Here is a 26551-nt window from a genome sequence, read left to right on the forward strand (position 1 = left end):
CAGGAACAGCTGAATTTTTCTTTTTTGTTGCTCTTTGCTATATTAAGATTTTGTAAATCGTCTCCGTCGATCGACGTCTTACCAGATGTGGGGTAATTGACCATTTTCAATCCTTAATCTTTCTCCCCTAATTTTTATTCTTCATGTCCAAGACACCTGTGCCTTTTTCGCCAGAGAATATCAAGACTGTTGCCTCACTGTATAGAAGGTCCTTGAGAACTGCTGCTGACTGGATCAACAGACGTGATTTCTATCGTGCAAAGGCAGCAGAGATCAGGCACCGCTTCGAGCAGAACCGCAACGTTTCGGATCCACAAGAGCTAAAGGTAAGTTGCCCTCGACCATTAATGCTGACTATATAGGCTATCATTGACAAAACGGAGCTCATGCTCAATAAGTTCAAGCACCCAGACCCGATTATCCCCCCTCAAAGACCAGGAGGTATCATGTACGACAGAAACGCTCCTCCAAGATACTCCTCAGGACCTGTGCCGTACAGCAATGAAGTGTAATGTACATGTCTGTTGCTCAGGCTTATTTATTACTACAACCTATTTATTGATTCAAGATTGAATTATCTATATTTCCATCAATATAGCTAGTTCCGCGTATATTTTTTTATCCCCTTTTTCCCACCATAACAATTAATGTCTTCGATAGTAGACCAGTGGCTGACATGGTTAACACCGGCGCATTACAGTAAGTTGGTTGTGTCGCTGACTGACATCAGATAATCCATCTTTAACAGAACCAATGAACCTTCAAACAACGAACTGCTACGTCTCAGAGGGCGGCCATCTGTCGAGCGATATTTATGATCAAGTCTGCGACCAGCAAGTGCAACAACTCCAGGCGCATATATACTACCTCAAAATGGCTTTAATCACCAGCATTATGGGTGTGTTGTCTGTCACTCTATACTACAACTTGAAACAATACAACAAGGATATTGCTAAAAATCCTAAACCTCTTCTGCATATACACACGCTTCGACGTGCCTTTGTGGACATGATTCTAAATGTAAGAATAAGTGTCACAGAGGCAGTTAAGTTTGGATCCGGCAGTGATCAAGACAGATATTACAACGACGCCATAATAGATCAATACTACGAGGACGATTCATATCAACTTCAATACTGTATGGACGAGGTTACTGGCGACTTGGTCAAATTCGAGCCAGAGGTTTTATCGTCAACTACCGACCCCATATTTGATTCGCCCGATATCCTTACCAGTGCTACTGTGTCGGATGATTTAAGAGTCATTGTGGAAAAGGCAGAGTCAGACTCTCTGCATGCTTACATTTTTGATCGGGATAGTTTTAAAACCAACACTATGGCCCTTACGACTAAGTACTTACTGAAAGAGCCTGTTGACATTGATCAATATTTGACAGTGTGCTATAGTGGATTTGATGATCAAGACGAAGGGGCAGGTCAAGAGGAAGAGGTTGATTATTCAGAGCTGAAGCCAAATCTCGATGTCTTCACTCTAGAGTATTATCTCACAGACCAAGAATGTAATAAGTTTGAGGATATCAATACTCTCAGGAAGCTCATGTCTTTAGAAGATGTGGGCGATGCCATCTATCCAACCATTGTTGCCCATACTTCATTTATCTGCTATCTTATTCAGACTACACCTAATGCTCAGTTCAGACACTTGATGTTCAAATTCGTGAGAGACCTTATCACTTATGAAACCGACAACTCACTGGATCTTGACCGCTTTGCGCTGCTTATAAATTGCATCTTTAGCGCCACGAGATCAGCGTCTGAGAAGCAAACCTATAACTGTGGCGTGAAAACACTGTATGCTACGTTGGGGGCAGTTGCAGTGGAAGATTTCATTGAGGGGCTTGACTTCTGGTTTGTTAAAGAAGCCCCAAACTACGATTTGGAGCTAGAACTACTGAAGTTGGTTTTGCTCAAAAACCTGCAAGCCCTTAGCTGCGATTTGAACTTATTTGACACAGTCTCTGATAAAATCAAATCATTGCTTTCTCGGCTTCCAGAAAGCTCTAAGGTTTCTGAGATGAGACTGGTCTGGGACGCTATCTGCTGCTACGTGGGGAATGAAAATAGTGTTCACTGGCAGGCATCGCAAAAAAAGCCTATGGAGAATAAGCGCAAATGCTCTGTAGCTCTTGATCCCATCCCAAGTCCGACTAAAAAGTTCAAAGGACTGAGAAGCTCAAATCGGAACGACTTTGCATACACGTAATCTTTAGAATAGCATAAAAGACTATTATATCAATTATTAAATCAGATACCATAAAGTCAAATCAGAAACCACTTAAGGACAAATTTGACCAACAACTGAAAGATTTGGTATGTGTGTGTGTGTGTGTTGATTTTCTCCATCAAGGGCCATGAAACGGACTCTCTCCCCCATTCTAGTTCCCCTGTGTGTGAGTGTGATATTAAGAAACTTCAGCAGTATTTCCAACGCGATTGGCTCTGATCAATCATCACGTGTGTGTGTGTGTGTGTCGGATGATATCACAAAGTCAATGTTGTCGTTTTCGATCTGCAATTATTTCAAAAAAGTTGATTCATCAGCGACATTCTCGGCCTTGGCAGCCCCGGACTCGCTCGAACCATCAAGTTTGTCAGCGTGCTCGGCAAGCTTCCGGTTGGCTTCCTTGAAAAGACGAGCCTCTTCCTCAGCGGACAATTCGTTCTTACCCTTCTTCTTGATGTGCCACATTGGGTTCAATTTTCGGAGGGTCAAGTTCTTGGTGAATGGAAGATGGCCGTGTCTTTCTTCGTAATACATCAAGCACAAAGTCACTATGACAGCGATCCAGTAGACGTTGTACGACAAAACCGAACCGTAGGTTGCAGAGTTCTGCCATCCGAGCAAAGCGTTGAAGACATCCCAACCGTTATCGATTTCTGGGTTGCAGCAGTTGACGTGCCAAACAGACTTGTGGATGTTATAAGTACCTGGGCCGGAACCGTTTTCGGAAGCATCACCACCAGTCTGTTTGTTGAAGACGTAGGTCTCGAAGTCCCAAACTGCTCTAGAGAACAGACCAGCAGAAATGAGATACAAGATAGCAGTAGAAATGCACAGGAACAGCTGCAGCGAAACTGTGGCACCTCCGTAGAAAAGGAAGAAACCGATACCGATACCAGCAACTAGACCACAAAACACTGGCAATGGGAATGAAGAAGCTGGAGTACCGATACCGACACCACCGACAAAAACAACGGCTTCCAAGCCTTCTCTCAAACATGTAATGAATGGAAGAATGAACATGGAGTACTTCTTGACGATGTAGCCAAACTTGAACCGTTCAGCTTTCGTGGCAGGTGGCGTCACTAGGGCTCTGGCGATCTTCACTCTCCACTTGGCCTGCATCTTGTTGACTCTCAACATGGCAATACCCATAATGGAAATCAGTATGGTAGCGATAAGGGAGAAAATACCTTCCCACAAGTCTTCGGACTTGGACCAGATATCATTGTGGAGAGAGTAGTATGCACCAATGAACGCACCTCCCAAAATCAAACAGACAAGAACACCCAGCATAGCACCCCACCAAACTTGTTTGCGGAGCCGTTTATACACATCAGGACTCTTATTGCCCAAACTCTGTTTCAAGAAAGCAAGAAGAACCGCAACGACGACAACGGCTTCCAAGGTCTCTCTCAAAACAATGAAGAAGATCTGGACCGTAAAAACTTTGTTAGCCATTGATAAGAGTTATCAACTGTTTCTTTTATTTATGAACGGGGGAGAGAGTATAAACCGTTCGCAGTAAAAGCGGTTTTTTAGTGGGGAGACGAAGGCCTTTTATAGGTGGGAAGTACCAAAAATACCGAAAAAAAAAAAAAAGAAGACAATGCAATAGATTTTTTAGATAAAGCTGCTGAAATTATGCGGTGTGCGGTATTCCCTATTATTTCGGACATTTCGCAAACCTGATTGGGGCAAAAAATTTCTACTGCCCGACAATTACTTTACACTCAAACACTTCCGTATCTGCAATGTTTTGTAGGCAATACAAACTCCTGTGCATTTTCCTGTGATGCGTGTACGTGGCCGCAACAATTTTGCTTTTTATTTCCACGTTTATTCGTCCTCGTCAAAATCGGCTTCCATATCGCAGACCGCCTTACAATTTGGGCACAAAAATTGCGGGTATGTCTTGACCACTATTGGCCTGATGCATTTGTAGTGCCACGAGTGCGAGCAGCTCGAGACGAAGACCGCTTGACACGGCTTTATGGCACTCAAGCAGATAGCACATGGCGAGACCTCTTCTTCTGATGTCATAAGCGTGAGTTTCTTTAGGCGTTCGTGAGCTTCCTCATTAAATTTCTGCGTTCTCCTGCACCATGAAGAATTAAGCTCCACTGTCACTTTGACGCATCGATAGATATCTTCTGATCCTCCTCGGTAATCCATTCCCAGTTGCAAAATGTCGGAGTCCTTCAGGACGTACTTCCTGCTTTCCGTGTTTGCTGGAGAGAGTCTGACATGGTTCAAAAATGTGCCTGACGAAGAGCACACGTCTTTAAGATACCAAGTACCATTGTGATCCACAGATATCTCCGCATGCTGCCGCGACACAACCTTGCTTTTGAAAACGACAGCTGCTGATGAACCTTGTGGAGCTGTAGCAGCACTTTTGCATTTTTCTGTGTATCTCCCCACCATAATCGACATGCCGGGCTTGATTTTGCGAATTAAAGGCCCGAAATACATAAACGGTGTCGACGACGAGTGGTCAATGAACGGCGTCAGACGGATCGAGTAGTATCCATTTTCATCGCATTTAGGCGCCTCGGTCTCTGCCCCAGGGGGGTCGAGAGGTGTTGTGATACCTTCGCTCATGGAATGCGCCAGATCTTCCATATTGATATCACTATCCCCCTCATCGGCCTCGGACGTTATTGCGCTCAAATTTGCCGGTGCGCCGGTGGAAGGACTCTCCGGTGGGGCGCTATTTGTCTCGCGTAGCCTCGTCCCTGGAGCAGGCACTTCCAGGGTTGACCGTGGTTGCGAGTCCTCGACGTATGAACTCAAATTGGCCACCGTAGGACTGTTCGCTATGTTCAGGTTGTAAAGGTGGCGATCGAACCGATTGTGCTGATTGTACTGTGACTGGTCCTGTTCGTAGCGTACAGAGTTGGGACCTGAGCTATCGTCAGCAGACAGCGAAGGCAGGGAAATAGAAGATTGTCCGGTGGAGGCTGCCCGTGTCGGATTTGGTGAATCTTCGCCGGTGGCCTGTGAGTTGATATTCGTACTGTTGATCACCGAGCTGCGGACCGTGTTCACAATGCTCGAAAACACGTTTCCCACACTTTGCTTACGTCTGACCTGAGTCAAACGAGGGTTTTCCAGACTGATGGACGATCTGCCTGAACTCGTGCCCGAAATGCTGGGAAAAGCCATGACTAACAATGAAAATCACGCCTTACAATCTGATGTTAAGACTCCAGTGATTTCTTGCAACAAATAACCAGTATCGATATTCTTAGAGTACCCAGAGACTTGTTGTCTAATTAATTCAATACATAAACTCGATTCTTTTATTTTTTTTTCCTTGCAAATTACTGTATCAGGCATCGGTGTTAGGATGTGCTTCTAATCCTACAGAAAGCATATATTAATCCATACACAATTCCGCAATAGGCGACTTGCCTAAAACTTCGATTGTGTACTTGAGGTCTTTGTGCTGTTTTGACTGGGGATCCCATTGTCTGTAGGCGTCAAACAAATTTTGCAACAGCTTTCGGGCGGGGAAATTGCGCAATTTCAACACCTCTTGCAAAAATCCTCGCAGACACCAAGGCAGATGATATTGGTTGAAGCAAAACTTCTTAACGTTAATCGTTTTCACATTTAAACAATGCTGGACAATCGAGTTTGACGTTTCTAGTGTATTGGCGATTCCTGCCCGGTAAACGTTTTTGTTAGTTATTATATTGCCGTGACTTCCTGCTCCCAAAGTGCCTTGTAAATAGCTGTTGATTTCAACTAACAATTCGTGATCGTCGTAGTTTAGGTTTCGCACAATCATCACCAGAGTCACAAGCTGCCTCAAAAATGCAGGAGTGTCGTCTTTCATGTAGACACATCTATATATGTTGGGATGATTGAGATGAGCGCACATAGACGAATAAAGCGGAACAAATTGGTCATCCATCGAGCCAACGAAAGTCAGCTTAACGTTTTTGCGCAAAAGAATATCGATATGTCGAACGAGCTCTTTGCTTTGAACGGTTTCGTCGTCTTGGAAATCAAAGAGCTCCATCAGGACTTCGTTTTCAAAAGGAGTGTAGGCTCTGACGGACAGCCTCGAGTCGAGTCCCTTGTAAGGACCAAGACACACCCCTGAGATGCTTATTAATCCTGCCTTTTCAATATTGTCAAGATACCCAGCAGTTATGAGTCGCGATATGATATGGATTGCCACGGGCACTGTTTGAGAGTGCGAAGCAACGAATAAATAATCGCAGGTCAGAATCGAGTCTAGCCAATTGTCTAGCAGCAAAAAAAGACAGCTGTTGACCCTCTCGAGAATTCTTCCCGAGCCATCCATCGATATGGTTTCTATATCCATGTTGACCCCGTGATTTCTTCCCCACTCACGCAAGCATTCCGTAGTCTTTCCTGTCATTACATCTGCAGATCCTGTAGGCTGACCGATAAGCGATTTGATCATTTTGAAGGGAAGGAAACCATGAATAGATATCACAAGAGCCTTTTTCGTCTCTACTTTGTCCGACAATGGTTGGTTGAACGTCGGATCATGGTATAAGTGCATTTCTGGAGGGACCAATAGAACGGGGCATATCTTTGATAGCAAAAGTCGCAATTTGGTCCTCCTAGTTAAATCGCGGTACGTGTACGTTAGATCCGGTACGACATCACAAAATGATTCTTCTAGCTTCTCGACTGAAGCTTCTTGATTTTCATACTGTGTCTTTGGTAGCGACTCACAATGAACAGGCGAATTTGAAGTCGATGTACCGAAAATGCTTAGCTCGCCTCCTTTGTCTCCATAATGAGTTTCGAATGCCCATGATGTTGTTCGCTGTATTTGCGGCCCCAGCACAGATAGTTGATCGATCGCTGTTTTCACTCGCTCATCCTCGCTTGTTCGCACTGACGCTTGATCTTTCGAATTCTCCAAAGCTGCTGCTGACCACGGCCACCCCCACCACCCGCGGGCGTTTCTTTCTATTTCATTACTAGTAGCATTGGTCTGTGATTGCGTCTCCGCTTTGCGTCCAAAAGGCCCCATCCAGCCGGACCAATTCGACTGTTGCTCTTGGCCCCACAATCCCCATCTGTTGAGAAATCCGTCCTGTGGATGACAAAGGTCTTCTTGGGATGCTGTAGACTGCTCTTTCATTTGATTGCGGTACTGCTCGAGCGTCAGGTCTTGTTCCTCAGTGGTCTGCGCAATACTGCCATTTTGTTCTGCTGTCTCTGCTATCTCTGTCTGTGGGCTCTTTTGTTGTTTGTTATCTTCCTGCTGAGTCTTTTTAAAGCGATTTCTCAGTAACGATGATATCGAATTTGACGATTGTGACCTCTCCACTGATGATTTCTGGAGAGATTCTGGCTTTCCCATAATTTGCGGGATAAGATAAATTGTGTACTAATGGATTCTAATTATTTTATCTTTTGTTTCTCATGTCCTGGAAAAATGATTTACTGGCAAAACTGGCAGAACGAGACAACTCAATGGAAACCCAGAAAGACGTGTTCTTGTCATGTAGGTATAGACATCTGTTTACTGACATCTAGTTCAAGTTTTATGTGCCAGAATTGCGTCGCTGGAACGACAACTAGATACGGTACAGCGTGATGATGTCAAAAAAACAGTGTTGGACCTGCTGGGAGAAGTCGAGCAACTGAAGCAGAAACTGAGCTTGACAGAAGACAGTCTCAAGCATGAAATCGGGAGGAATAAAGAGCTTGTCAAAGAGTTGAGTACCATCAAAAATAATTTCAACATATTGACAGACGGATACAAGAAACTAGAGGAACGCCACCTGCGGTTACAGGAAGAAAGCAAAATCAAATTCCAGAATCTAGAGTCATTAAATGATGATATATTGTCGTTGAACATCGAAAATAACTTGCTGAATGATAGGATGGCTAAATTAAAGCAAGAGAACGAGTCCTTGATCGAACGTTGGATGAAACGGGTCAAGCAGGAGGCAGAGGTGCTTAATGATGCGAACGAAGCACTGTCTCGTAGCGAAAGATCCTTAAAGCATGAGAGCTAAAAGAAACTTCCGTATTCATCCACTTCACTATTAAGAATACTTTCAAGGGCTTCTACCACAGGCTGGCCGATTTGTTTCACCATTTCGAGCGCCTTGTTGAGGGTTTTGCGATTGAACGCCTTCCCGTCCGCTGTAGACAGCGCTATTGATTGAATTGGAGCAACGATATTTCCTTGGCAGTACCCTATGCATAGACCGTTCTCTAATACTTCTTCCTCATCCAAAGAAGGATCAACCAGAACGTTCGATCCCACCAGCCCAACTACGAAGATCAGCATTGGTTGATAGTTCGAGTCTGCGGGTATCAGATCTGTGGCAAGCTCCCAATCGTCTGCGAAAGAAGGTTCTTCCTCGATCTCGCGATCGTTGGTGGTCGATGTGAGTAACGGCAGTTTGGCGGACTTCAAAGCCAAATAGGTGCCCATAGATATGAGAGACAGAAGTGAGTAGAGCGTGTATGATGAGTTCTTCAAATCTTCTGGAACGGAAAGAATAAGGATGTCCACATACAATTGGAAATAATATTTATCTGTCAGTCGAAGCACTTCAAACTCAAAATTGTTGACCAACGCACGCTGTATCATTGCTGATAAATTCAGACAAAGGCTCGAGTTATCACGTTGACCTTCGATATCCACATCCACGTTTATTAGCTCGGATAGGTCTTTTGTTTTGATTACTTTTGCTTTGACACTGGTGATGCATTCTATTCCGTCCGGGTTGTACACTCTAGAGGAGCCATTACAGTTAGGCACAAACGAGCATACGGCTTTTAAGGGCCGAAATTCGTTATTTTTCCTGGAGTCTGTTCTGGCCGAGTTTTTGCCAGCCAGGGAATCGTAGATGTACGATTTTTCAGCGGTCGAGAGAACCATGTCGAGATGCACAAAAATAAAACATTTTTTTATTTTCTTGTTACACGTAAGGTTGACGATCAGATTATGGACAAGTTTGCTTTCACCCAATTGCAGCCAGCTTTGTTGAAAAACAACGACAAAGAGTCTGGTCGTGCCGTTCAGGCTGACATTGCAACGTATTTGACCAATCTACATACACATTTGGAGTCCGAAGATCTGGACAGCTCGAGTTTGACGTTTGCGATCGAACAGCTGGATCTGTTGATCGACCACTTCACTACCACATTCAGTGATGTTCCTGAAGCTCACAGTCTGTCTGCGCGGGTAAACACGCTTTTGGCGAAGACGTACACCCTGGTGTTGTCACAGATGCTGAAGAAGGCACACGAGAAGTTCAACATCAAATTAATTGATGTTACTAATAAAATGGTTTATTTATTAGCAGACGTCAAAAAGCTTTCAATCAAGTCGTGGTACTCTTCGCTAAAACACATGGCATTGGCTTTTTTACAAATTACATTTGCGCAATTCGGCGGATTCCTTAATTCGTACAAAGGCCTGCTACTGACCACCATTTATAAATACCTCACCAAATGTCATGATAACTACAATACCGCAATCGAATCCGGGATCTTCAAGGCAAACTATTTCACAGATATGGTGCTGACCTTGGATATCGTCTTAAGTAACGACAACAGCTCCAATACCTTGGACGATAAGCTATTGGGAAGACTTTTGAAGCTTACCAAATATCTGACACAGAAGAACTCATCTCATAAATACATTTACCCTTTGCTCAGTGTGTCGTATACTTACAACATCTTGGTCCACTTGTTAAAATCGGACAGATATGTACTCTCGATCATAGGCAAGAAAAACACTCCATCCGTCACCAGCTACCTCACGTCGATTACGTCTTATTTGAACGATTTAATCACCGCCCTGTCCACTGAAGATCATAAGCTTCGGGTTGTGATATCCAAAAACATAGCTGATCTGCTCGTCTTCAATATCATCGTTTTCGGTGTGAATCTCGGTGAGGAGGAAAAATGCTTCGAGTACACTCTAAATTACCTGGTTGTTCATTATACAAAAGAATCTCATACTGAAGAGATCCGCACTGGCCTTATTGAAGCCATAGTTCAGTTGATGTCGAAAATGAATTTATACTACACCACGAATACCGTTCGCATTGGTTACAAAAACGGTATCAATTACATGAGCCTCAAATTCCTCGATACCTTGAATATTATTTACTATCACATATTTGGCAAAGGCATGGCCACTAATCAGCTGAAACTCTCAAAAGACGATAAATGTTTCAAAGTCACCGATGCTTTCGAAAATCCAATAGAGATCCTGAACCAAATTGAGACTCTTTACTGCTTTTTCCTTAGAGAGGTGGACTCGGATATTAATAGACTCATCGTTCTTTCGAAAATTATGTACGGAAGTACATCTGAGATCAAGGTGGTGAAATTTCCCTCCCTGATTGAAACCGTCCCTGCCCCAGACCACGATGCCGATAATCAATATTACGTGCTGTCGCTGCTCAAACTATCTCAGTTGCTAATTGATCAGCTTGATGAGTACGTTCTTTCTCAGCAGGATGGTATTTCAGATTCAGTGGACTCGTTCGCATCACAGCTATGCAGTACATTGTTTGAACTTTGCAAACATAAAAGTTTCAAGATCAGAGTTGTTGCAGTGGACTCTATCACCAGGCTTATCTCCATCAAACCTGAACTTTCTTTCGATATATTGAATGAATCACTGTCCACTCTCTTAGCCTCATTTGACGAGGGTAAAGGAGACATGAACTTCTTGTTCAACGAAATGCACGGACTTGCATTCCTGATTGCCTCAATCCTCTCTACTTGCCCAAAAGAGCATATCAATGCCGATTTTGTTCTTCAAGTATTTTCCATCTCCACCAACTTCCTGAAAAAATTCAACTCAACCGTCATTATGGGTAATCTTTTTGGATCAGGTTCGGGAAGCTACGTTTCGAACGTCAATTACGAGAAACAGCTTGTCAGTTGGATCATCCTCATGGGCCTTTTCAATTACGCGACCGAGAAGGATGGCAGCTCGGGGAGTAATTTCTTCCTTTTGGAAAGCTCGCAATTTATTACAATCTGGAAAAACCTTCTCACCCATTCCATGCCTTCGGACTTTGTTCAGACGTCAACTGTTGATGGACTCACCAAGATTACGAATTTGAGTGAGATAATGAAGCTGGTGGAAATCAAAAACCAGTCATTGGTATGTCTTTCGAGCTATATCAACTATTTGTCGTCAACTAGATCTTCCGTTGAGAACTCATCAAAGTCAAGCTTGCTGACACCCGAAATTGCCTTGTCACTCAACCAGATCGTTAATAAGAGTTTTGTGTTTATCTCAAACTTGAAAATGCAGGTTTCAAACTTGACTGTGCCACCAATACTTGAGAGAACCATCAAGCTCCATAAGCTTCGTGTTTATCAAAATCTCATTAAGCTCCAACCATTCCTGCCCAAATCTGACTCGAACTCCAACCTTTTGCTGGATGTAGTGGAGATTGTGTGCAAGTCAGGCTTCAAGACCAAGAAATTCAACACGTTCAAGGTTGATGAGTTATTAATCAAGTCAACCACACTGCGAAAACAAAAACCATCAAATGATATCAAAACAATTGACGAGCTACCACTTCAATCTCTGTACACAGTTGAGTCAAATAGAATCAAGAGTCATCTGGCACCGCTGACGGTGTTCGACACTGATGGTATCAACCGGTCGTCATTCCTGAACGATTATCTGATGTATCTATATCAGGGCTCTACATCTTTTGGGTACACTGACTTCTCGTTGTCACCTCCTGACCTCGATACGATGCTCGTAGATATTTCTGTGGAAATTCTGGCTCTGTCGTTTGGTTTTCTATCTAGCAGGGTGCAAATTTCGATTCTGGAGAACATGCAAGAAGTTTTGTTCCCTACATCGGGACGTGCGTCCATCATTGCAGTGCAAAATATCTGCGTCTCTATCCATAGCATCGTCAGTTATATGCGAAACCACAGTGAAACTCTCGAGCAGACAGGTTCCCGTTCCACGATGGAGCTTTCCAATTCGGTAAGCGTAATGGTAATTGATCTCATGAAAAGGATTTACGCTGAATATTCCGAAGCTGCTGGACTCGCAGAACTGAACTCGGACGCGATAGGCCTTATTTGTTCGTTGGCCGCATCAAAGGAGAATATGCTGTCAGACCAGATTGCTATTTTCATCAAGTCAATTGTGGAAAATGCAGAACCCAATTCACGCTCGTTTGACTCGCTCACGCTGTCTAAGATCTCGGAATACTCCAATCTTATGAACATTTCAAACATCTTCAGCGTACTTTTGACCTTGATGTTGGATCCGCATCCCCTGGTCCATGCATCTGCATTAGACTCACTGACAACTGTTATTTCCAGTCAGCGGCAGATTGAACTCATTGGGCCTTTGCTGACAAATGTACTTGTGGCAATGGAGAACGTGCTGAACTCTGACGAGTTTGGATTTAACTCACCTGTCACTGTGTCCTCAAACCTGAATTACCATACAGGGCAAAACTCTGTTGTCCTGTTGGCAAGATTGGCTCGTGTGGTGATCAACAGCTCAGGCCCGACCATTGGACTTTGGGAGATTTCCCAGAAGCAAAAACTCAAGAATATTCTATTCGGGCTGATCAACCTTGAAAAGAAGGAGTTGGAGGCAATTTCGAGAGAGCTGCTTAAGGCATTGGAGGAACTGTTGATTTTCGATAAATCACTGATCTCTATGGAAGCGTACCTCAAGCTCGTGAAGTTTACGATCATCAACAACATCAAAGTGGGTGTCTCTGATGGACATTACATTGCTAGTGAGGAGTCGATGGAGATATACCCTGTCACAACTAGTGATATCAACTGGAGGCTCGCTTTAGAGTCTTACAATCAGTTATTGAAGCTAGGAAATAGCATTGATTCCGAGATGGAACAGTTCTTGTGGATCTCTCTGGAGTATGCTGATAGCTCCACAGTCAAAGAGGTGTTTGATAATCTTTTGAAGTTTTCGTCGGTTGCAGAAAAGGTGCAGTGGTTTGAAAAACTTGTTAAGCTTTTCAACGTGAACAAACATGTGCTCTATGAGCCGTTGCTCTCCACTTATAGAAAGAGAATCAACCATTCTGGTGCCCTTTTCAATCCTATGAGATTTAGAAAGCCTGTTCCTGTCAAGTCGAAGCCCAAGTCAAAATCAAGCACTCCTGTTCCTGCTTCCACGGTAAAGCCTGAGCATTTGGACTTAGAGATCGAGGATGAGGGTGAAACGTTTGCTCGTTCTGAAGAGGAGCCGTCTGTCAAGCATGAAGAGACTATTGACTCCTCGAGAAACGAGTCGAAACCGGCTCTTGCGCATGCCACTATGGTCCAGTCGATGGTGCTCGAAAATGAGACAACAAAGTGGAAATTCAAAAAATACATTCTTCAACTGCTCACCGTCGTTGTCTCAGGCGCAAGAAATGACTCCAGACTGCAGAAGTATATCTCTACCAAGATATCTGAGCTTGTTGAGATTGCATTTATTTGCTCAACCTCGAGCCTGATTCAACTTCGAATCTCCTCCTTAGAACTCATAGGGCATATCATTGACATTTTTGGCAACATGAGCGACCCAGTATATCCAGAGGTCTCTCTTCTTGGACAGCAGTCCGCTCAAATCACGACGGCAATTGTTCCAGCATTCAGCAGAGACTCTAACATCGGACTCGCTTGTACGGCTATTGTTTTGGCCTCCAAGCTGTTGAGTAGTAATATTGGCCAGGTGAGTCGTATGCACCGTATCGTCAACGTTTTGACCACATCTCTAGAAGAGTTTGCACGCGCAAAGGGATCCGGCAACGAGACGTCTAATGGAGTGCCTAAAAATTTAAAGATTGGTGAGGTCTCTGTTCTAACCACCAAGTCTCAAAATAAGCTGTTGGTGTACATTTTACAAGCCTGGTCGAGAATCAAGGTGCATTCTGGCGGCAACCCAGACACGAGCCAGCTGGTGGACAAATACATCAACATTCTTACACCTCTCTGGTTATATTCCCTTCGCGATTTTGCGATGATGAAATACGGCAGTCAGTTCTTGGTCACCAATGCCGACGACGTGGATATCAATACGTATGAACAGTGTTGGGTGGACTTTGTTGAGGTCATTGGTGTGATTGCAAACGAAAACTCTACGCATCTGAACGAGTTCTTGCGCGATGACGGATCTAACTTTTTCTTGGTTCTTTTTGGCCAATGCATTGAGCATTTGATCAAAGTCTCATCCAAGACAAAACAGACTGTAACGCCATATGATTTCCGGGTTCTGGACGCTTTGGCAGGAATTTTGAAACTCAAATCGGGGTTGCAATTGGCTTTTGATGATTCTATTTTTGTCGAGTTTATTGACCTGCTAGACAGGCTTGTTTTGATTTCGGATCCCTCTTTCAAGATAAAACTACTGGAGTTGGCCTCTGGAGTATTTGAGTCTTATTTTATGACCTCATCGAGCTCCAAGAGCCCGGAAGAGCTCCATAGTGATGTGGACAAACTGTTTGAGCTGCTCAGAATTAACATGCTGGCAATAATCCAGATTCTTCCATTTATCAGAGACAGGGAGTTGGGAAGGACTCCTCTCAGAGTAGTTGAGAGTCACGACCTAATCGTTTTGAAAAAAGCGTTTGACCTGTCGTTGAATATGATTGCATATCTTCCTGAAGTGATCCAACTGGATTTGTACACTTGTTTCCTCTTCGCATTCACCCTTATTTATGAGCTGAATAACTCAGAGATCATCGCAATTCTGCTGCCCACGCTCAAAAAGATTATTTCGAGCATCGCACATGTCGACTCTAGAAACTCTGGCACGTCTCGTTTCTTCCATTCAATCAAGAAACATTTGAACGTCACTAACAAAAACTCGATTCTCACGGTTTTCATCATAGTCACTACATCCGATGAATTGCATTTGACAGAGGAAGAAGCAGCCAAAGTTTCAGAATTTATCATTAATGGCTTGCTTTCCGAAGAAAGCAGCTTGAATACAATCTCTATACAAACGATCAAAACGCTGATTAAAAATAACGAGAAGACGGGTCTCATCCTGGAAAAACTAATTCCTCAGCTTGTGGATCAGGTGTACCAATCGAAGCTGAAAGAGCCAAGACTGGTCCTCGAGATATTAATTGTACTGACTAGATCTGTCTCGTCGGAGAAAATCGAGGGATGCCTCAAGATTTGCATTCCAATCATTCTTTGGTTTGATGACTTCACTTCACAAAAGTACGAAAACTACCTCCACCACAAACTTCTCGACCTCATTCAACACTCACCAGCACACTTCAAAACATTTGTTGGTTCGTGTTCCGGAGATCAAAAACACAAACTCGAAAGATTGGTGAAGCTAGCAAGCGCCCCAGAAACTGAAACAGAAACGGTATTAGAGGAGTTCTCACACATCCAGTTGAAAACTTTTGGTTAGTAGATGAATTACTTGTGCTTTCCCAAACACAGTTGGTGGTATCGGAGCTGTCCTTCGATGAGAAAGTTGACTGCCGGCTGTGGTATCTGAATATTTGAGGCTTTTCTGATAATTGAACGCTTGAGTTGCCCTGCTAGCAATTGTAAAAAGACGACATGCTGGTGATTTAAAACTTTCTGTACGTATGGGTGCCTTTTGAAAGCTTCGTATTTGGGTCCCAGTAAGCCGTTGATGAGCTTATATCTCTTTTTTACCCACGACAAAAGGTTTTGTACGTGAGGATTATCTTGCACTATCGTGTACAAGGACTCCAACCATTCACTCAAAAGGTTAATCTCCTTAGTTGGGACATAAAGGATCTTGTCGACACCATAGCTATTTTCCGTGTCGAGGAATTTTTCACATACAAGAATCTCCCAATCCCCCAATGCATTGGCCTTGTCAAACACTTGAACCTCGCCGACATCTGGATTTACAGGCATATCTAGGTCAACATAGTAATCGCACTGGCTGAATGGAATAACCAAATCTGGATTGTATCGATTTTCATTGTTGAATCCCTGGGGCTTTGTCGATGTAGAATTAAACAGGGCAGTCCAAGAATTGGAAGATGGCTCTATAAAGTCTCCTGGAAGCATACCCCTAAAACCACTTTCAACAAATCTCAGCCGCTGGTTAGAATGCAAGAAGAATGAGGAAGGGTAGTGATACCATTCTCTGCCAATGCAGACATTTTCAGTGACATTGGTGCTTGATGTAGGCAGGCGTCGGAAAACCGCTAAGGGTGAGCTATAGTTTGACACCAGGGAAACAATTCGCAAGACTGAGACAGTGAAAATGGTCATGAACACGGCCAGTCTGCACAAAAATGTGTAGACTCTAGCGAAGAAGCACGTCTTGCCAAATATTTGGGTAATTTGTGAAATGAAAAATGAGGCGGACAATGTGATCAAAGGATAGATTGGGTATAGGAAGCGTTCCTCTTTGTGAGGCTGGAAAAAGAAAATTGCACACCAAAGAAGGATTGGGGCCTGAACTGTTTTTATCTGCTTCAGGTTGAATCTCTCAAATGCGACTGGAGACAGAATTCCCAGAACAGCCAAAGGCACCACAATATTGAAGTTGAGCAGGAGATTGTGAATGTAGTAAATCAATGGCTCAGTTCCAAATATATTGGGTCCCGTTTTTTCGTCCGAGTATAGCACATTGTACAGCACGATGTTCAATGGCACAAAACTTGTTTCTCTGTAAAATAAAGAATCGATTTGTAGGATGGCAATAGAGATGAATAATACTGCCGCAAACCCTAGTCCACCAAATGTGAGTAACTGGGAGTAAGACTTTCTTGAAACCAGTGTGACTCCGACGTAGAGGCCGAAAGGAATGGTTAGTGCCAGGGAAAAGGGCCATCCTAGAAGACCGCCAATTACGGCAGAAAGAATGGCCATAGTGAAATGCTTCTTTCTGGCGACAATGGATTCCGTGTACATATGATTGAGTAGCTTAAGACTTTCGTCGTAGTCTGAGGTCTTTGCCTTGACCAAAGATCGCAGCTTTTCATTAATGCTGTTCTGAATTTTCAGAATAAACCTGTCATATTTCAGGTAGTTGACTATGGAGGCGGTGGATAGAAGCATCAAAATCATGCTGAACGAGCTGGGAAGAAGACTTATGGAAGCATGGGACATACCCGGATTGACTGCTTGTAAGACCAGAAACCAGTTGGACAGATCAGGCGAAATGTACGCTAAAGTGTTGGCCAGATGTATCTCCGCGGACGCTGTTAAAAGAGCAATGGAGAGCCTCACAAGATAAAATTGTAAATAAGGTGGAATCTGCACGCTTGGTACCAATGTTGCCAGAATCCTGAGCGGCTTGTTAAACACGGTGAACGGCAGCAGATAAGCGTACGACCTGATCGCATATTCAGGCGAGTACTCCCAGGTTTGCTTGCCAAAAAGCCTCGTAATCAGATTCAAGGGTTCCCAATAATTGAACACCTCGTCACAGTCGGATATTATGCCGTAAAATGCCTCCAAAGTCCTGGAACACAGTAATATAAGTATTGGTATTAAGGACGGCATCACAAAATAATGTAAATAAATATTGCAAATAAATATATAAATAAATAGAGACGAGCCAATTATTTTCTGTCCTTGGTGGTTTGATTGAAAATCGACGAGTCTTTGTCAAGCTGTTTGCCAACGAGGACTGAATGTGGAGGGTGGAAGTCCTTCTTGTTGGAGTAGGTAGATTTCACTTCCCACCAGGGGACGTCCTTCATGATCTCTGCCTCTCTGTTGTAGTATGCGATGGTTCTGCGGACTATGTCTCTGTCCTGCTCAGCTTGCAAAAGAGGCAACAGATGGATACGAGACCATATTTTTTCTCTTTTCAGCTCCACGTTCTCCCTGTTTCCCTGGACGACCTTGTAGAAGCCATATGATGTTGTAGCAACCAGTAGTCCAAACCAGACAAGAGGCCTAAATCCCCTTGAAGGCAGGTTTCTCTTCCATTGGATCTTCTCGTAGCCTCCAACTGGAGGAAGATCTTGGGTAGCCATTGAGGGGAAATAATTAATAGGGGACAAATAATTATTGTAAGGACGCTGTGCGTCGATCGACCCATATATCTTAAATCTTTCGCTTTTCTATCACCCGGCATGTCTATAAAGATCGCATCCAAATCACAAGTCGAAGACCTACTGGCCAAGTACGACACGTTCCTTTTTGACTGTGACGGCGTGCTGTGGCTCGGTGACCATTTGCTCCCAAACATCGCGGAAACATTGGACCTCCTTCGTTCCAAGGGTAAGAAGGTGATCTTTGTGACCAACAACTCGTCCAAATCCAGAGCCGACTACGTCAAGAAATTCGAGAAGTTTGGCATTGTTGCCACCACTGATGAGATTTTTGGCAGCTCTTACGCAACGGCAGTCTACGTGGACAGTATCTTGCAACTGCCGAAAGACAAGAAGGTCTGGGTCCTGGGAGGATCTGGTATTGTTGACGAGCTCAAGCTGTTCGGCTACGAGTCCTTAGGTGGTGTTGACCCTAGATATGACGGTCTTTTAGACATGAACGATCCAGAGTCGATGATTTACAAGATCGACTCTGACGTTGGAGCGGTGGTTGTTGGGCTCGATACCAAGCTCAATTACTACAAGCTTGCTGTTACCATGCAGTACCTCAAGGACCCAAAAGTTCCATTTATTGCTACAAACATTGACTCAACCTATCCCTCGAAAGGCATGAAGCTTCCGGGAGCAGGCTCGTGCGTTGAGTCGGTGGTGTGTGCCAGCGGAAGACAGCCAATTACCAGCTGTGGAAAGCCAAGCAAGGGCATGATGGATGCCATTGACAAGGCGCACAAGCTAGACAAGAGCAGAACAGTGATGGTCGGTGATAGACTGAACACCGACATGAAATTCGGTAGAGACGGGGGACTGGCCACGCTGCTTGTGCTGACGGGAATTGAGACCGTTGAGACGCTGGGTCAGCTTAGCAAAGATGAGCAGCCCACATACTTTGCCGACAAGCTGGGCGATTTGTATGAGCTGCTGCAATAGACTCTATATAGCGACTTACACAAATATTGTCTTGACAGGAGCCGTGCGCCGATCGTCGCGCCGTTCTATTCTTTTTTTGGTTTTGAAGCAATATCATCGTCATATTTACTAGACACCGTGGCTAACATAGGATCGGCATTTCAGTTCGCAAACATAGTGGCAGGTAGTGCATAATGTCCGTTACTCAGGAAACACTCGAAAGTTCTGAGTTGATCAACTGGACGATTTTCCAGGAACTTTTGCTCATGGACGAAGACGAGGAAGGCTTTGCCCTTTCGTTGGTTCAAACGTTTGTGGATCAGGCGTCGGGCATTTTCAAGGAAATTGAGGCCCTTATTCAAAAACAGGATCCGTCCGAGGACGATCTCAAACGTCTTGCGTCGCTGGGCCACTATTTGAAAGGTTCAGCCGCAGCTCTGGGATTACATATAGTGCAACAGGAGTGCGAGAGAATTCAGAACTACGGCAACAAGATCAATTTGGACGACTATGAGCCAGCGACTAAGGCCAGCACAGTAAACGATTGGATCGATTGTATTCAGGCCGCATTTAAGAATGCGCTAGATAACTATGAAAAGAGCAAGGAGCTGTTGAGTGGGTTTTTCGGTGAGCAGCTATGAAACCACCATGTCGACGAGTTTATAGTTGTAATGGACCAGTAATGCGAACATTGCGTAATTTACTCTTCTTTTCCCGTGGCCTTCACGTTGTTTTCGATCAGCGAGTACCACAGAATCAGCACCATTGCGATGATGCCAAACGTGATGGCGATGGTGTTCAGGTCCGTGTCCGTGATCATCTCTGTCTCGAGGGTCAATATCACACTCTGGTCGCGGTCCGTGGCCTTCACGCTAAAATTGTTTGGCTAGGTTTTTTTTGCGTGGCATGTTGTCGACTCGACGATCGACTGCACCAAATCTTATTTAAATCAAACCCGGGGTAAAAATTCTCTCCACCTTAAATCATGTCCCGTAAGCTTACTTTCATTCCTGGCCCTGTTGAGTTCAGCGATGCCGTCTTGAACGCCATGTCTACTCCGTCGCAGTCGCACAGCTCGCCTGAGTTCACCAAAGTGTTCCAGGAAGCCCTCAAGAACACTAGAAAGGTGTTCAAGTCCACTGACCCCGAGACCCAGCCTTTTGTTCTGTCTGGATCGGGTACACTCGGTTGGGAGCTCGTTGGAGCCAATCTTCTCTCACGCTCAGAGGCGGTGCTGGTGGTGTCTACGGGCTTCTTTTCAGAGCATTTTGCCGAGGCGTTACAGGTTTACACGGATAACGTCGACATTGTCGGTGCGGAGATTTTTGGCGACGCGGTTAAATTGCCGGCTATAGAGGCTAAGTTGAAAGCCAAGTCTTACGGCATGATCACTGTCACACAGACAGACACGTCTTCGGGGGTTTTGTCGGATGTCAAGGAGATTGCTGCCCTGGTCAAGAAGGTGTCACCGGATACCCTGATTGTGGTGGACGCTGTTTGCGCCACTGCATGTGAGGAACTGGAGTTCGACGCCTGGGGAATTGACTTTGTTCTCACCGGTTCGCAGAAAGCGTTGGGCTGTCCGTCTGGTCTATCCATCTCGTACGCATCCAAGCGTGCCCTGGACAAGGCTTTGGCCCATAAGCCGGCTTCGTATTATGCGTCGATTCCGCGGTGGCTGCCCGTCATGCGCGCCTTCGAGAATGGTAGCCCTGCTTATTTTGCGACCCCGGCCGTCCAACTGGTCCATGCGTACAATGTTGCTCTGAAGGAAGTTTTGGCTCCATCGCTGGAAGAAAGAATCAGAGCCCATGCCGAGGCTTCTACCAAGTTCAAGAACAACTTGGAGAATCTGGGCGTCAAACTGGTGACGGTTTCGCGCGACGTGGCTGCGCACGGGCTCACCACTGCCTACTATCCAGACGGTGTCGATGGACCTATCTTCCTCAGCAAAGTTAGAGATTACGGCTTCACTCTGGCTACTGGAATCTATAAAGATTACAAAGATAAGTATTTCAGAGTGGGCCACATGGGTGTCAGTGCTGTTGGCGAGCGGAGACAGGAACTAGACGAGTGTTTTGAAGCCATTGCTAAGGCACTTAGAGAATCTAAATAGAAATCTTTATAAAATTTATTTTTCTATCATTATTAAACAGACAACGGGAACTGGCCAGCCCAGTCAGAAATCTCCTGCTTCAGAGCGGCCAGCTCTTCCGAACCTTGGCCGATCTTGGCCTTGAAGTCTTTCAGCTTGTTGGCCTCGATAGGAAGACTGCTTTGCACGTTTTTGGCAATCTTGATGGCTCTGTCGATGTAACCAACGATCTTGACAAAGTCCTCCTCAGAAAGACCTCTGCTGGTCATGGCTGGGGCACCGATTCTGACACCGCCTGGAACCAATGCAGACTTGTCGCCTGGGATGGAATTCTTGTTTAAGGCGATGTTGATCTGCTCACAAACAGACTCGATTCTGGCTCCGTCAATGCCCTTGTCTCTCAGATTGACCAAAACCATGTGCGAATCGGTTCCGTCAGAAACAAGCTTGTAGCCGAGTCTTTTGAACTCGGTCTCTAGAGTCTTGGCATTCTTCAGAACCTGCAACTGGTACTCCTTGTATTCTGGGGTAGCAGCCTGTTTCAACGCAGTGGCCAAAGCAGAGATGGTATGGTTGTGAGGACCCCCCTGGTGGCCAGGGAAGACCGAGAAATTGATAGGGTTCTCAAGGTCGTAGTAGATCTCCTTACCGGTTTTAGGGTTGACCGATCTGACACCCTTTCTGAAGAAGATCATGGCACCCCTAGGTCCTCTCAAAGACTTGTGGGTGGTGGTGGTCACAATGTCAGCGTACTCAAAAGGCGATGGAATCACACCAGCAGCAATCAGACCAGATATGTGCGCCATGTCCACAACCAGGTAGGCTCCAACCTTGTCAGCAATCTCTCTCATTCTCTTGTAGTCAATCAATCTACAATAGGCAGATGTTCCTGCAACCAGAACTTTAGGTCTGTACAAAACAGCGGTCTTCTCCAACATGTCGTAGTCGATGATTCCGGTGTCCAAGTTGACTCTGTATGGCATAGTCTCAAAGTAGGTGGAAACAGCAGAAATCTTTCTGGTGTCGGTTTGATAGCCGTGGGATAGATGGCCTCCATGAGGCAGGTCCAATCCCATCAGTCTCTCGTGAGGCTTCATGATAGCCTGGTAGACTTGCAAATTGGCTGGCGAGCCAGAAAGAGCCTGCACATTAACACCCCATTTGTCTGCATCCAGATTGAAAGCCTTCAAAGCTCTGGCCTGGCACAAGAGCTCCATTCTGTCGATATGCTCGTTTCCTCCGTAGTATCTGGCACCTGGGTAACCCTCTGAGTACTTATTACTCATTGGAGATCCCAAGGCGTCGAAAACAGCGGTAGAAGTAAAGTTCTCAGAGGCAATCAGCACAATAGAGTGTCTCTGTCTCTCGATCTCGTCCTGGATTATAGAGGCGACTTCAGGATCAACATCCTTTAAGTGGCCTTCGACCATCTGTCTGTGGGAAGGAGAAAGGGCGTACGACATAATAAAAGATGAAATAAATAATATGAAAGATAATTAATTAAGGTGACAGGAAAAAGAATAGTAGAGGACAAAATAAAAAGGTGGGGGTGTGTCACTTAAGTTAGAGCAGATCTACAGTTACTGACTTCCGTTTCTACAATTCTCTAGTTTCTTCTTTATTACCACATATACCCGATTAACGGTAGGATTTCTGGAATCTGGCTCTAGCACCACGACCACCGAACTTCTTTGGCTCCATTCTTCTAGCGTCAGCAATCAACAGGGTTCTGTCGTAAGAGGTGAAAATCTTCTTCAGCTCGTTCTTGCTTGACTCGTCGACGTACTTGGCTGTGTAGGCAATCAAACCTTTAGCAATGGCCTGTCTGATAGCGTAAACTTGGGAAACGTGACCACCACCGGTAACCTTGATTCTGATGTCCAAGCCAGCAAACTTGTCAAGACCGACGATAAGCAGAGGCTCGTAAACTTTGTGTCTGAGGATTTCTGGTTCCACAAGGGTGATTGGAACACCGTTGACCTTGATCAAACCCTTTCCGGCTTTGACGTGGGCCACAGCAGTTGCGTTCTTCTTCTTACCAAAGGTCTATAATATTAGCAAGATCACATATGGAGTCTTGTTTAACTTACCTGAACGGACTTGGTAGGCTGGGTAGACATGGTGATAATGTTGGATGGATAACTAATTATTTCGCTAGCTTTTGTGTGTGAAAAATTTTAGGCACCCTTACACGGGTTTTTGTGTTTTCTGAAGATTGTGACTGCTTTTTTTCATCCTGATCGTTCGTGCCGGTGCGAATTCTTGAAAAATTGAAAATTTTCCTGTGAAGCAAAAATTAATCTTAAGGTTAATCACAAATGGCTATCGCAAAGAACCTCCCAATCCTTAAGAACCACTTCAGAAAGCACTGGCAGGAGAGAGTCAGAGTCCACTTGGACCAGGCCGGCAAGAAGGTGTCAAGAAGACAAGCCAGAGCTGCCAAGGCCGCTAAGTTGGCCCCAAAGCCAATCGACTCTCTTAGACCAGCTGTGAGATGCCCAACCATCAGATACAACAGAAAAGTCAGAGCCGGGAAAGGATTCTCTCTTGCTGAGCTGAAGGCCGTTGGATTGACTCCTAAATACGCCAGAACCATTGGAATTTCCGTTGACCACAGAAGAGTGAACAGATCCACCGAGATTTTCGAGACCAACGTCGCCAGACTTCAGAAATACAAGGACTCCTTGATCATCTTTGACAAGAACACCAAGCCTTCTGGTGAGCAAGTTTCTATCGGTGCTACTTTCCCTGTTGAGCAACCTGCTGCTGAGACCGAACCAAGAGCTGTTGTTGTGCCTGAGCAGACCGCATTCAGAACTTTGAGATTGGCTAGATCCGAGAAGAAATACAAGGGTATCAAAGAGAAGAGAGCCAAGGACAAGGCTGAGGCTGAGGCTGAGAAGAAGAAATAGGTTAATTGAAGAAGTATTGTATTACATTGTAATTCGTGTAGACAACAAGAATCCCCATACAATCTTTACTCTCTGTTCAACACTTATCAGTTTATTATCTATACTTAGTCAAACAAACCGAATCCCATGTCGTCGTCTTCCTCCTCCTCAGCAGCAGAGGCCTCCTTCTCCTCTTCGGCAGCGGCCTCAGCAGCACCACCAGCAGCAGCGCCTGGAGCAGCAGCAGCGGCAGGAGCGGCGCTGATGTTGAAGTTGGTCAAGAGAGACTTCAAGTCCTGGCCATCCAGAGCCTTGGCGTAGATGGAAGCCCAGATGTTGTCGATCTCGATGTTGGCACCAGAGGTCAATTTCAAAAGGTTTTCAGGGTTGATTTCGACATCCGAGTCAGCCAGGATGATGGCAGCGTATGAAAGGGCAGATTCGGTGGACATTTTGGTTGGAATAATCGATTTAAGCACTGAGGGCAGACTATTTCCTTGGTGAAAAAAAATTGGAATAATTTTCCTATAATATTACGGGTCATGTGACTGAAGTTGCAACCCTCGTGCCCTAATCTAAAATATTTTTGGTAGCTGCTATATAGATGTATACTACAGAAGGGCAAGCACGAGCGGTAGCAGGCCGAACACACTTGTTCTCAGGCCGCTTCCTTCGTCGCTTGCTACAGAAACTGCCACAGATGTAGACCTGTATGCTGTCGTTGTGCGGGTTTGGAACAAGGACTGCGGCGTACAGGAGGTAGCTGCATCTGTGGAATTCAGCGAGCTCAGGGAAGTGCAAGTGTTTTCGTGGGTGAGAGCTGGCAACTTGACGTGGAACATGAGGGCCTGGTTATCAAGATTGGCCCCGGACGCATCAGAGTACAGAAATCTTCCAAAATTCATGAAACCGTTCTGCGTGATAAAATCGTCGTCGGAAACGGTCAGCAGGAAATATTCGTCGGTAGTGCACTCGACCGGGATGAGAGTGATTCCTTCCCACTTCTCATTTAGCAGCATGGAGTCGTCTTTGCCGCCGTTGTGCAGTCCGAACTTGCTCAGCTCGGTCTGGTTGTTGTAATCAAGGAACGAGTAGTAAGTAGCGGTTGTAATTCCGTCTTCCAGCTTCCCTTTATTTGAAGCGATCTTATCGCCCTTTTTGTCGTACTTGCCGGCAATGTTGGTTGCATTGGCAATGGAATACAGGTCAGCATGTCTGTAGAGTGACGTGGTGTTGTCCTGTGCTCTTCCGCGTCCACTGTCTCTAGCCAGAACCATAAATATTTCGTCGCTCACGTACACGAGCTCAGACTGCGCAGCAACTCTAGGATTCTTTGCAGCATCTTTTTCGGGGTCCTCGTAGGTAGGCAATCTTAGCACATACTCTGCTTCCAGCACTGGTGATGAGCCAGAAACGTCGTACTTGACCATCCGCACGTACTCGTTCGTGTACTTGTGCGAGCCACCCTCTTGCATGGCAGCAGACTGGAGCAAGGCGTACAGGTGCTTCCCGTCAGGTGACAGTGTAGCCCCTTCGAAGCCCTGGTTGTTGGCACGGCCGGAGTCTGGGTCTCCAGTGTCGTAGTCCTCGTACAACGGAGGTGAATTGGCACTGAAGGACATGGTGCCGTTTCTAAAGGGAACTATGGCATCTGGCGGGAGGGTGTAGTCGATCAGGTTGCCGTTGGAATCGAATCTAAAAATACCGGGACCGTACTCATCGGTGATCCAGAAGCCGTTGGAAATGTCGTTTTTCACAATTCGCAGAGCTTCGGGGTCTAAGCAGACCCGTGTAGTAGTGGAGTTTGTGTTCAATCCGCCACCAAAACCGTCTCCAACAAATTGGGTAGCCGGCAACATGTGTCCGTTCTGGTATACGGTGGTGTTGCAGTCGAGTCCCGTCATGAGCTGCCCGTTGAAGTCTTTCAGCAGTATGGTGTCCTGGTAGTTCCAGACGAGGTTGGCAGAGGAGGAGCTATTCTTCGGAGTGAATGTGACGCCGTACTTGTGGATTCTAGGAGCATAGTTTAGCGTGCCATTGGTGTTCCAGCCTCTGTCTGGCAGATTGTACGTGACAAAGGTGTACACACCATTGGACACCGACAACGATGGCTTGTGCAGAGAGATAGACGACCCAAACGAGATAGTGTCCTTGTATTTATCAATAGCGTCGCCGGGGACAATACCATAGCCGGACAGTCCGTAGTTGATATACTCGTCGTTGCCGATGAAGACAGAGTTTGCAGCAAAGCTGGCGGGGATAAGCGAGAGACACGCAGAGACAGTGGCAAACTTCATTAAAGAGCACGCATGGCCAGATCCCCGTATTTATGCTATTTACGGCTCGATTTTCGGAAGAAAAAACGGACTCACCACGTGCAAATA

General features: G+C 45.2%; 16 protein-coding genes across 16 annotated transcripts; 6 read left to right on the plus strand and 10 right to left on the minus strand.

Moving 5' to 3' along the window:
• Window positions 1–143: 143 nt before the first annotated feature.
• Window positions 144–2223, plus strand: KL911_000272 (uncharacterized protein; the record flags this gene model as incomplete). Its single annotated transcript, XM_043197820.1, has 2 exons — window positions 144–330; window positions 824–2223. 2 exons carry the CDS (start codon window positions 144–146, stop codon window positions 2221–2223), a joined length of 1587 nt encoding a protein of 528 aa, XP_043056965.1.
• Window positions 2224–2535: 312 nt separating this feature from the next.
• On the minus strand, window positions 2536–3702 carry KL911_000273 (uncharacterized protein; the record flags this gene model as incomplete). The annotated part of the gene is made up of 1 exon (XM_043197831.1): window positions 2536–3702. The coding sequence occupies one exon, from the start codon at window positions 3700–3702 to the stop codon at window positions 2536–2538; it is 1167 nt and encodes a 388-aa protein (XP_043056966.1).
• A 378-nt stretch (window positions 3703–4080) lies between these two features.
• KL911_000274 (uncharacterized protein) lies at window positions 4081–5409 on the minus strand (the record flags this gene model as incomplete). The annotated part of the gene is made up of 1 exon (XM_043197842.1): window positions 4081–5409. The coding sequence occupies one exon, from the start codon at window positions 5407–5409 to the stop codon at window positions 4081–4083; it is 1329 nt and encodes a 442-aa protein (XP_043056967.1).
• Window positions 5410–5623: 214 nt separating this feature from the next.
• On the minus strand, window positions 5624–7597 carry KL911_000275 (uncharacterized protein; the record flags this gene model as incomplete). Its single annotated transcript, XM_043197853.1, has 1 exon — window positions 5624–7597. The coding sequence occupies one exon, from the start codon at window positions 7595–7597 to the stop codon at window positions 5624–5626; it is 1974 nt and encodes a 657-aa protein (XP_043056968.1).
• Window positions 7598–8254: 657 nt separating this feature from the next.
• KL911_000276 (uncharacterized protein) lies at window positions 8255–9133 on the minus strand (the record flags this gene model as incomplete). The annotated part of the gene is made up of 1 exon (XM_043197864.1): window positions 8255–9133. The coding sequence occupies one exon, from the start codon at window positions 9131–9133 to the stop codon at window positions 8255–8257; it is 879 nt and encodes a 292-aa protein (XP_043056969.1).
• Window positions 9134–9199: 66 nt separating this feature from the next.
• KL911_000277 (uncharacterized protein) lies at window positions 9200–15634 on the plus strand (the record flags this gene model as incomplete). The annotated part of the gene is made up of 1 exon (XM_043197875.1): window positions 9200–15634. The coding sequence occupies one exon, from the start codon at window positions 9200–9202 to the stop codon at window positions 15632–15634; it is 6435 nt and encodes a 2144-aa protein (XP_043056970.1).
• An 8-nt stretch (window positions 15635–15642) lies between these two features.
• Window positions 15643–17718, minus strand: KL911_000278 (uncharacterized protein; the record flags this gene model as incomplete). The annotated part of the gene is made up of 1 exon (XM_043197886.1): window positions 15643–17718. One exon carries the CDS (start codon window positions 17716–17718, stop codon window positions 15643–15645), a length of 2076 nt encoding a protein of 691 aa, XP_043056971.1.
• A 59-nt stretch (window positions 17719–17777) lies between these two features.
• KL911_000279 (uncharacterized protein) lies at window positions 17778–18197 on the minus strand (the record flags this gene model as incomplete). The annotated part of the gene is made up of 1 exon (XM_043197897.1): window positions 17778–18197. The coding sequence occupies one exon, from the start codon at window positions 18195–18197 to the stop codon at window positions 17778–17780; it is 420 nt and encodes a 139-aa protein (XP_043056972.1).
• Window positions 18198–18296: 99 nt separating this feature from the next.
• KL911_000280 (uncharacterized protein) lies at window positions 18297–19202 on the plus strand (the record flags this gene model as incomplete). Its single annotated transcript, XM_043197909.1, has 1 exon — window positions 18297–19202. The coding sequence occupies one exon, from the start codon at window positions 18297–18299 to the stop codon at window positions 19200–19202; it is 906 nt and encodes a 301-aa protein (XP_043056973.1).
• A 173-nt stretch (window positions 19203–19375) lies between these two features.
• KL911_000281 (uncharacterized protein) lies at window positions 19376–19822 on the plus strand (the record flags this gene model as incomplete). The annotated part of the gene is made up of 1 exon (XM_043197920.1): window positions 19376–19822. The coding sequence occupies one exon, from the start codon at window positions 19376–19378 to the stop codon at window positions 19820–19822; it is 447 nt and encodes a 148-aa protein (XP_043056974.1).
• A 344-nt stretch (window positions 19823–20166) lies between these two features.
• KL911_000282 (uncharacterized protein) lies at window positions 20167–21297 on the plus strand (the record flags this gene model as incomplete). Its single annotated transcript, XM_043197931.1, has 1 exon — window positions 20167–21297. The coding sequence occupies one exon, from the start codon at window positions 20167–20169 to the stop codon at window positions 21295–21297; it is 1131 nt and encodes a 376-aa protein (XP_043056975.1).
• Window positions 21298–21329: 32 nt separating this feature from the next.
• Window positions 21330–22706, minus strand: KL911_000283 (uncharacterized protein; the record flags this gene model as incomplete). Its single annotated transcript, XM_043197942.1, has 1 exon — window positions 21330–22706. One exon carries the CDS (start codon window positions 22704–22706, stop codon window positions 21330–21332), a length of 1377 nt encoding a protein of 458 aa, XP_043056976.1.
• A 208-nt stretch (window positions 22707–22914) lies between these two features.
• On the minus strand, window positions 22915–23396 carry KL911_000284 (uncharacterized protein; the record flags this gene model as incomplete). Its single annotated transcript, XM_043197953.1, has 2 exons — window positions 22915–23304; window positions 23367–23396. The coding sequence occupies 2 exons, from the start codon at window positions 23394–23396 to the stop codon at window positions 22915–22917; spliced, it is 420 nt and encodes a 139-aa protein (XP_043056977.1).
• A 198-nt stretch (window positions 23397–23594) lies between these two features.
• Window positions 23595–24188, plus strand: KL911_000285 (uncharacterized protein; the record flags this gene model as incomplete). Its single annotated transcript, XM_043197964.1, has 1 exon — window positions 23595–24188. One exon carries the CDS (start codon window positions 23595–23597, stop codon window positions 24186–24188), a length of 594 nt encoding a protein of 197 aa, XP_043056978.1.
• Window positions 24189–24292: 104 nt separating this feature from the next.
• Window positions 24293–24619, minus strand: KL911_000286 (uncharacterized protein; the record flags this gene model as incomplete). The annotated part of the gene is made up of 1 exon (XM_043197975.1): window positions 24293–24619. One exon carries the CDS (start codon window positions 24617–24619, stop codon window positions 24293–24295), a length of 327 nt encoding a protein of 108 aa, XP_043056979.1.
• Window positions 24620–24778: 159 nt separating this feature from the next.
• KL911_000287 (uncharacterized protein) lies at window positions 24779–26464 on the minus strand (the record flags this gene model as incomplete). Its single annotated transcript, XM_043197986.1, has 1 exon — window positions 24779–26464. One exon carries the CDS (start codon window positions 26462–26464, stop codon window positions 24779–24781), a length of 1686 nt encoding a protein of 561 aa, XP_043056980.1.
• Between the last annotated feature and the right edge of the window lie 87 nt (window positions 26465–26551).

The sequence above is a fragment of the Ogataea haglerorum genome (assembly GCF_019207285.1).
Source record: "Ogataea haglerorum isolate 81-453-3 chromosome Unknown 81-453-3_NODE_1_length_915391_cov_96.871712, whole genome shotgun sequence".
NCBI lineage: Eukaryota > Fungi > Ascomycota > Pichiomycetes > Pichiales > Pichiaceae > Ogataea > Ogataea haglerorum.